The sequence below is a fragment of the Nycticebus coucang genome, chromosome 7, assembly GCF_027406575.1.
Source record: "Nycticebus coucang isolate mNycCou1 chromosome 7, mNycCou1.pri, whole genome shotgun sequence".
Taxonomy (NCBI): domain Eukaryota; kingdom Metazoa; phylum Chordata; class Mammalia; order Primates; family Lorisidae; genus Nycticebus; species Nycticebus coucang.
In genome coordinates, this window is record NC_069786.1 from 17,204,992 (window position 1) to 17,215,021 (window position 10,030).

Here is a 10,030-nt window from a genome sequence, read left to right on the forward strand (position 1 = left end):
TCAACAACCTTGAGACTTCATACTTTAAACATTAGGTAATAAGAAACTTCTTTCTAGTCTCTTACACAGCAATCTCAGGCTTTTCACCACATACTTAATGATATTTTAATGGGATAGTACACAAAAGTCTTAAGATTCTTATCAAATAAGAAATGAATATGAAAACTATCCATACAAAATATCTCATGCTGGAATGTCTGACAAACTCTTAAAAAGCCCTTACAGGAAGAAAAGTTAGACATCTTAAAGTTTTCCAGAATCAAAAAGCCTAAAAACGTACAAAGATAATAAAAACACATGATAACTTCAAAACACTTAAAGAAATCCTGTCTTTAATTAATTTTATCATATTCCAGTATTTTTTTTTCCTTTGAGATGGAATCTCACTCTGTCACCGTGGGAGTAGAGTGCAGTGACATCATGGCTCACAGTAACCTCAGACTCCTGGGCTCAAGCAATCCAGCTTCCTGAGTACCTGGGACTACTGGCACCTTCCACAATGCCAGGCTATTTTTAGTACAGATGGATCTTGCTCTTACTCAGGCTGGTTTCGAACTCATGAGCTCAAGCAATCTACCCACCTAGGCCTCCCAGAGTGCTAGGATTACAGGTGCGAGCCAATGCACTTCCAGTATTTTAAAATGTATAAGATACTAGAGTACATACCTAGAATATTCCAAATTATTCAGTTAATAAGAATATTCCTTTAACAAACTATCCAATTTCTTAAACTCTGAGTTTTAAAGCCTTCCAGAGCTTATTCAACTATATACTGTATTACCTTTCCCAAAGAAACTTATTAAACTGAATTTGTGCTGAATAAATATATACTAAAAAGTGTATACATATTCAGGGAGGAAAGACCCTGAGGAATATCCAATGATGCTTACATAAAGTCACATAATTTACAGTAAGTCTCTGACTGCAGAACAACGACATGGGAAAGAGAACTGATATTAATACAGAAAAAGGTCAACTGCCCCAAACCAAATAACCAACCATCCCCTCCAAAAACAGACCTGTAAGGAATAAAATAACTCCTTTCAAACACAACGGACTGTTTCACATTCAGTTATGCTTACACAATTGTAGCTATAGCAAACAAATTAAAAAACCCCAAATACAAATATTTTAATTACAACATCCTGTTGACTTCAGTGTATCCTACAATGCACACTGCTTTGGGAGCAAAGAGAGGCAGTCAGAGCTGACAGGTATGAAGAAGATCCCTTATCTCACTTCATGTCATTAAAATTTCTGAAAGCACACCAGGCTGTGGAAAAGTATTTGTTTTATTTTGAAGAAAGTAAGGGAAATTTTGAAAACTGCAGAAGGACATAAAGAACTGGAAATCTTACAGTACACATGTAAGTATGATTATCGTTCCAAAAGACTCTTAATGCTTTAATAATTGCTCAACGAAGACCGTGAGAAATCCACTCAACAACACAAAAAAGACACACAAAGATGACTCATGCCAATAACTGCCCTGTCATTTAAATGTTTCAGGTAGGGCTAGGCAAGTGGGGCTCATTCCTGTAATCCTCTTGGGAGGCCAAGTAGGGAGACTGCTTGAGGTCAAGGAGTTCAAGACCAACTTGAGTAAGAGCGATACCTGGTCTCTACTAAAAATAGAAAAAATTAGCCGGGTGTTATACCAGGCAACTGTAGTCCCAGCTACTAGAGGCAGGAGGAATGCTTGAACCTAGGAGCTTTAGATTGTTGTGAACTAGGCTGATACCATGGCACTCTAGCCTCAGTAACAAAGTAAGACTCTATCTTGAAAAAAAAAAAATTTGTCAAGTAATTTTTTCCAAAGAGAAATACTATCATTCAGATTCTTTTGGCTCAAGGTTACCTGACCTATGTACCTGAATGTTATAGTGCCTGATCCATACTAATCCATATTACCTAATTAATCCCAGAAGTCAGTAGAAAGTACAAAGAAAGATAGTGATCTCATACTTGCAGCTCAGCAAGACCTACATACCGGCAAATCCACACTAACATCAGTACCATCCAGAAGGGACACTCGACATGTGATGATGGACTTAGAGTCTCCAGCTGCAGGAATATGTGTGGCAGCTCGCTGTGCCTCTCGGAGTCGTTCCTTCTCTGCATGTTTTTGCACTGACCGACGCCCAAGTGTTCTACGGAAGAAGCTCAGCATTTTTGTCACCTTAAAACCAGAAATAAAAAGATGGCATGAGGAGAAACGATTCCCCACAATTTGCAATCAGATAAATGGCATTATTTAATAAAGTCCTGTAGACACTGGTAAGTATGCTATTAAAAGGGGGTCCTAGTCAAGTAAATTTGAAACAAATATTAATAATTAAAACTGGCTAATTTTTATTCATATTTCAAATTGACATACTGTACATGACAAAAATACCCAACTTTTGTCAATTAAAACTTAACTTAAAAGCTGGATACTTTAATTCAAAGTTTTTAAAGACCCATATAAGACAAGAGTTATAGGTTTACAGCTTTCTAAACTCATCACACTATTTTATAGGGAGTAGACCTGGCAAAAGAGGGCAAACACTTATGGAATTCATTACATCTTTTGAATCAATAAATTTATACATACAATAGTTGTATATCTTACAAACATTAGATGATGTTAGACATTAGGGTATCCTTTAAGCATAAAAATCCTGAGAAGTTCCATTTCTTTTGTAAATAGTTGTAACAAAAATATTTTTCAAATCACCTGTTTTAGCCAGTTTCAGCTAAAGTACAAATTCAAATATCATTAAGTTATATCAAATATTCTATTACTTACAGATTTTAAATTACTCAACATAAGCCTTTATAATGTCAAATTACTTTAATACTACTTATTTTCTTATCTCCATTAAGAACATTAAGGTTAATCAAGAGTTAAAATATGTCTTGGTGCCCTTTGCTCAGTGGTTAGGGTGCCAGCCATATACACTGAAGCAAGCAGGTTCCAACCGGCCTGGGCCTGCTAAACAACGACAACTGCAAGAGAAAAACAGCCGGGCATTGTGGCGGGCACCTGTAGTCCCAGCTGCTCTGGAGGCTGAGGCAAGAAAATCACTTGAGCCCAGGAGTTTGAAGTTGCTGTGAGCTGTGAGGCCATAGCACTCTACCAAGGGTGACACAGTGAGACTCTTGTCTCAAAAAAAAGATGAAAAAAGTTAAAACAGGTATTAGTAATTTTAAAACACAGCATAAAACACTGTAAGAACTGGCTAAGCTAATGTGTGCCTGCCACCCATTAGCTTAGCCAGTACAACTAAGAGAGTTTAAGAATAAGCACATATATTTAAGCCAACAAACAAAGACAATTCCAGAGAAAATAAGAAGTTGTGGGGTGGCGCCTGTGGCTCAGTGAGTAGAGCACCGGTCCCATATACCGAGGGTGGCGGGTTCAAACCCAGCCCCGGCCAAACTGCAACAAAAAAATAGCCAGGCGCTGTGGAGGGCGCCTGTAGTCCCAGCTACTCAGGGGGCTGAGGCAGGAGAATCTCTTGAGCCCATGAGCTGAAGAGTGCTGTGAGCTATGACGCCAGGGCACTCTACTGAGGGGGACCAAGTGAGACTCTTGTCTCAAAAAAAAAAAAAAAGTACCAATAAGAGCATATGATTTAGAATGTGAAAATGGTAGAATGAGGCTCAGTGTGCACAGCTCAGTGGCTAGGGCACCAGCCACATACACCAGGACTGGTGGGTTCAAACCCAGCCTGGGCCTGCTAAACAACGACAACTATAACAAAAATATAGCCGGGCATTGTGGCGTGTGCCTGTAGTCCCAGCTACATGGGAGGCTGAGTAAGGCAAGAGAATCGCTTAAGCCCAAGAGTTGGAGGTTGCTGTGAGCTTTGATGCCAGGGAACTCTACCAAGGGCAACATAATGAGACTCTGTCTCAAAAAAAAGTGGTAGAATGAGAAAAGCCAGCAATGTAATTCAGAAGAGAGCTGTTTTGCAAAAGGAACCTACATATTAGATGACTTTTTCAACTATAAGTATTTATGAACCTAATAAAAATAAGATCTGGCTGGGCTCATGCCTATAATTTCAGCACTTTAGAAGGCCAAGGCTTTAGAAGGCCAGAGGGACTGCTTTAGCCAAAACTTTGAGACCAGCCTGGACAACACAATGAGACCCCATCAAAAATAGTAATTTTTTAATCTAAGATAAAAACTACTATATTAAAACATGTATCTACCTGTAGTCCCAGCTACTCGGGAGGCTGAGGCAAGAGAATCGCTGAAGCCCAGGAGTTGGAGGTTGCTGTGAGCTGTGTGAGGCCACGGCACTCTACCGCGGGCCATAAAGTGAGACCCTGTTCCACAAAAAAAAAAACATGTATCTATAAATTATAGGTTATCATATACATTTTACAAATGTGTATACTCCTGTTTAATTAGGTAAATTAATACCAAAGCAATAACTAAAATTGTATATAGCATTTCAGTTTACAAAGCGCTCAAATGTTCCAGTCTCTCTCTCCAGAATTTTTTTCAGGTATTGTTCCTTTCGCATTTTGGCATCCAGTCTCATTTCAGCTGCCCATGTCTTGTTAACCAGACTTCTAAAGCCCGTATGTCAGAGAATCCCTATTCATTCCATGTAATTCGACTTCACCAATATCTCCACAGAGAAACATTCTGATATCTAAAAAGTCACTCATGGCCGGGTGCACGCCTATAATCCAAGCACTCTGGGAGGCTGAGGCAGATGGATTCCCTGAGCTCATGGGTTCAAGACCAGCCTGAGCCAGAGGGAGACCTTGTCTCTAAAAATAGTCGGGCGTTGTGGCAGGCACCTATAGCCCCAGCTACTTGGGAGGCTAAGACAAGAGAATCGCTTGAGCCCGAGAGTTTGAGGTTGCTGTGAGCATGACACCATAGCACTCTACCGAGACTGACAAAATAAGACTGTTTCAAAAAGAAACCCAAAAAGTCACTCCCATCATTGCACTTCCAATGAATCTTGAAAATTTATGGCCTCATAAATCAGATTATAATTAATCGTTTATATGTCTGTCTTTTTTCAAACTTTTAATTATTACTGACTATGATTGTTGTACATATTTGGGGGGTACATGTGCTATTTTGATAAAAGCATATTATGTGTAATGATCAATCAAATCAGGAATTGGGGTCTTCTTTACAGAGTGTTCCAAAAGTATCTATACATGGGAAAAATTAATGAGCTCACATAACGACAGTTATCTTGGAACATGTTCCCTATGAGTGAGAGACACCACGTATGTGTGTGAGTATAAAGAGATGGCCAACACATAGAGTAGTCTGTAAATATTTTGTAAAATTTTGTAATGAATATTTTGTAAATAAAGGTTCATTCAGCTACCATTTCCATTTTTCCTATATGGCAACTTTTGGGACACCCTGTATTGTAAGCAATTTGAGGACACAATCCCTATTTGAATAGCTAGCCACTTAGCACAATTCACAATCCTGAACAACAAATGTTTAGTACTAAATAATCTTATCTCATCCTCAGAAAAACTCATCAGGCACTGTCCTATTTGGATGAGTAATTTTAAAAGTTAGAGAAATTAAACTATTGGCCAAATGACAAGTCTTATGGCTCAAACTCTTATTTTCTAATTTCAAATCTTTATCTTTCTACTACATCAAAAAAACATTCATGTAAAACTCACAATTTAGAGATTAAAAAAGAAATTTAGGTGGGGCACAGTGGCTCATGCCTATAATCCTAGCACTCTGGGAGGCCAAGTGAAACAGGTGGATTGCTTAAGCTCCAGAGTTTCAGACCAGTCTGAGCAAGAGTGAGACCCCAATGCATCTCTATTAAAAAATTAGAAAAACCAGCCAAGCATGGTAGTACACACTTGCAGTTCAAGCTAGGGGAGGCAAGAGGATCTCATGAACCCAGGAGATTGAGATTGCTGTGAGCTACCAGGGCGCCCTCCGACACTCTACCCAGGGGCCCGGGCAAGAGTGAGACTCTGCCTCCAAAAAAAAAATTTAAAAAAAGCCAAATTTAAAACACATAACCACAATACGTAGACCTAGTTTGATCCTGACTCAAAGTTTAAGTTCTCAAACGTTATCATTAAGGGAAGCTAAGTGAAAAGTACATGGAAATTTCTGCACTATTGTTTTAACTTCTTCATAAGTAAAAATATTATTTAAGTCTTCAATTTATGATTGGAGAGGCAGGGCATAGTAGCTCACGCCTGTAATTTTACGTGCAATCCTAGCATTCTGGGAGGCCTAGACCAGTGGACTGCTCGAGCTCAGGAGTTCGAGACTGGTCTGAACAAGAGTAACACTACATCTCTGCTGAGAGTAGTGGCACAGGCCTATAGTCCCAGCTACTCAGGAGGCTGAGGCAAAAGCATTGCTCAGCCCAAAAGTCTGAGGTTGCTGTGAGCTATGATGTCACAGCAATCTATCAAGGGCAAAAGAGTGAGACTGTCCCCTCCCCCGAAAAAAAAAAAAACAAAAAACCTTACAATTGGGTTATGTCCCAATAAACTCATCATAAACTATCACAAATCAAAAATGCATTTCATAAGCCAAGCACGAGACCAGGCTAACACTCTGGGAAGCTGAGACCAGTGGATTGCTTGAGCTCAGGAGTTTGAGACCAGCCTGAGCAAGAGGGAGGACCCTCGCCTCAAATCTCTACTAAAAACAGAAAAAGCAGCCAGATGTTGTGGCAGGTGCTTGTGTCACAACTACTGGGGAGGCTGAGGCAAGAGGATCACTTGAGCCTAAGAGTTTGAGATTACTGTGAGCTATGACACCACAGGACTCTACCAAGGGTGACAAAAAAAAAAAAAAAAAGAATATACAAATTAAGAGGGTTTTTTTAATGACTACTAAAATGTCAAGAAAAAAGTTTCTCCATATTCACTCTTTCCCAAACTACCCAAACCCTCCCAACTCAGTTCTTCACAGCTAGTGGATTTTTAGCAATCACAACCCTAGTCCCTGTTTTAAACCTTTAACGGCCCTGGTCACTCATGCAACTCCTACTATCTAACCCTTCTGCAGCCCACTCACCACTGTTCACTCAATTCTTTCTGCTCAGCCCAAGAGTCTTTAATTCTGAACCTTTTTTCATTAGCCATCTTTTGGGAACACTTTTTTTTCCACTTCACCTCTCTCCTACTTCACTGCTTTAACTTCAGATTCATAGCTGAAATGTCTTCAGTGGAAAAGTATTCCCAGACTCCTAAGTCTGAATCAGGTGCACCTTCTAGTATGTATTCCTAGCCTTTTCTTTAAAACACTTAAAGAAACTGTAATTAAATATCTAATTTTTTTTTTTGCAGTTTTTTGGCCGGGGCTGGGTTTGAACCCACCACCTCCGGCATATGGGGCCAGCGCCCTACTCCTTTGAGCCACAGACGCCACCCTCTAAATTATTTTTTTTTTAACTGGCTACTTCACCCACAAGAAACAAGGACAGGGACCTAATCTGACTTGTTCATTATGACCCTACAGCTAGCACAGCAACCTGCATATTAGGCACTCAATGAAAAACTCACCTAACACACTAACATGATACAGTGTTATTTTTAGGATGGTAGGGATTGTATAGCTCAAAAAGTAGTTTTAATAAAATAATTTCTAACTTTTGGACAGTGAACAAGAGTTTCTTTATAATCATAAAATGCAGATTAAAGTAATCCATTTACCACCTAACTTAACAGAAGTTGATTTTCAAAACCCAAAAGCTTGTCAGCTTGTCATGAAATGTGTATACTCATACATGACTGGTGGCCACAATCGTAAGCAAGTGCTTTTTTTTTTTTTTGGAGACCAGGGTCTCTGTCATGGGCTGGAGTGCAATGTCATCATCACTGCTCAGTGCAAACTCAAACTCCTGATCTTGAAGGTCCTCCTGCCTCAGCCTCCCCAGTAGCTGGAACTACAGAGGTGCACCATCACACTGGGCTATGTTTTCTCTATTTTGTAGAGAGAGGATCTCAGTCTTGCCCAGGCTAGTGTTGAACTCGTGAGTTCAAGCAATCCTCTCAGCAATCTTCTCACCTGGGCCTCCCAGAGTGCTAGGGTTATAGGCATGAGACATATCTCCTGGAATGCAACTGCTTTCTCCCATACGCCAATAAGCAAATATACAACATACACTGTTGATAAAGCTATCAAAATCTTTTGTTCCAAAATGTAAGTAATTCAGCAGAAGCAGTTATACAAATACATATCATTTTCTAATAAAGTTAATCTATAAAAATAAAAAAAACCTGCAAACTATCTTGTATATACAAATACCCACTATGATAACTAGAGCTCAGCAACAGGTTACAAATGTCTACATACAATAACTAAGAAAATGCCATGAAGGCTACGTTGAACAGTTTGATGAGAATATTTCAGACTGTATATGAAACCAGCACATTGTACCTTGATGGCACTAATGTACACAACTATAATTTAACAATAAAAAAAAAAAAGAAAGAAAGAAATGGAGATAATGGCCGGGGGGCAGTGGCTCATGCCTGTAATCCTAACAATCTGAGAGGCCAAGGCAGTGGATTGTCTGAGCTCATAGGTTAGAGACCAGCCTGGGCCAGAGTGAGACCTGTCTCTAAAAATAATAGCCCAGCGTTGTGGTGGGTGCCTGTAGTTCCAAGCTACTTGGGTTGCTGAGGCAAGAGAATAGCTTGAGCCCAGGAGTTTGAGGTTGCTGTGAGCTGTGATGCCACAGCACTCTACCAAGGGCGACAAAGTGAGACTGTTTTCAAAAAGAAAGAAAGAAAAAGAAAAGAAAAAATAAATGGAGAAATGGAGTAATGAAATTGTGAACTACATTAGATATGTAGTTTTTCTGTAATTTTTTTTTTTTTTGATAGTCTCAAGCCGTCGCCCTGAGTAGAGTGCCATGGCATCACAGCAACCTCAAACTCTTGGGCTTAAGCGATTCTCTTGCCTCAGCCTCCCAAGAATCTGGGACTAAGGCGCCTGCCACAATGCCGGGCTATTTTTGTGGTTGTTTTTGTTGCAGTTATCGTTGTTTTAGCAGCCCTGGGCCGGGTTCGAACCCGCCAGCCTCGGTGTATGTGGCCGGCGCCCTTCCCACTGAGCACCGGCGCTGCTTATTCTGTAATTCTTAAATCAAAAAAAACTTTTGATATTAGTTTAAGACTCGAGTCCTGATCTTAAGTCGAATTCAAGAGACTAAGTAACTAATAAAGACAAACACAATTAACTTTTACACACCAAAGAACCCATCATTAACACAACAAACACCACCGGTGGAGGCGGGGAAGCTCCTTTACACTTCGTCATTCCCCGGAACACACCTGGCTCGCAATTTCCAAGTAGCTGAAGTTTTAATGAATGCAAGTTACCTTGAAAATTCCACTTGCGTTTTTGTTCTCAGACCGTGACAAAAACTTAAGGCGTTATTCCCCTTGACCTGCTACTCTCATCTCGCCAACTAGACAGCAGACCCGCCGACCAGCAGGTGAAAGGCGCCCGGAGCCCGGCGCCCGGCCCACTACGCCCGCGACCGCCGGCTACCCCCGAGGGCCGGCCGGAGCCGGGAAGCGCGTCGGCCTCGCACACTCCAACCCGGCTGCGCCCGGGCCCTCCCGCCGGGCGGGCGGTATCGCCCGAAACTCCGAGGCCCTGCCCCATTGGCCGCGGCCGCCACTCCCTCCCGCGGGACTACACTCCCGCCCGCCGACCAGAACCCGGGCCCCAGGGTCCTGGCGCGGCCCCCGCCCGCCTCCCTGGGGACGAGGCCGCCACGCCGTGCGCGGTGAGGACAGCTGTGAGGGGAGCGGGCTCTGAGGCTGGAACCGCCGGGCCTCGCGCTTACCTGGGTTGGGGACGCCGGGGCGCCAGCAGTGTAGAGGGCCCGAACGAGAAAACGAGGGGGCGGCACCGCGGGAGTCGCCAAGAAATGGCGGCCTGCCGAGCGCCCACCCCGCGCTAATCCCCGGGAGGACCCCAGCCGCGGGCCTGCCCGCCCCTTAAAAACCCCCTGCAAGCTCCGCCTCGGGGCGGGGCTTTGGGCTCTTAAATGGACAA

The 10,030-nt window shown here is 42.0% G+C and overlaps 1 protein-coding gene across 5 annotated transcripts in view; it reads right to left on the minus strand.

The window, feature by feature from the left end:
* Positions 1-9,975, minus strand: part of EPB41L5 (erythrocyte membrane protein band 4.1 like 5) — a 138,613-nt gene extending 128,638 nt beyond the window's left edge. Inside the window, exons 1-3 of one of the 5 annotated variants that reach the window (XM_053597716.1) lie at positions 9,819-9,975; positions 4,201-4,317; positions 1,991-2,179 (exon numbers count right to left, since the gene is read on the minus strand). In XM_053597716.1, the coding sequence (XP_053453691.1) occupies positions 1,991-2,170 (180 nt within the window). In that variant the 5' untranslated portion in view covers positions 2,171-2,179; positions 4,201-4,317; positions 9,819-9,975. Of the gene's footprint in view, positions 1-1,990; positions 2,180-4,200; positions 4,318-9,345; positions 9,546-9,818 lie in introns of those variants that run through there. The other 4 variants (XM_053597717.1, XM_053597720.1, XM_053597719.1 and 1 more) reach the window with 4 other exon arrangements.
* Between the last annotated feature and the right edge of the window lie 55 nt (positions 9,976-10,030).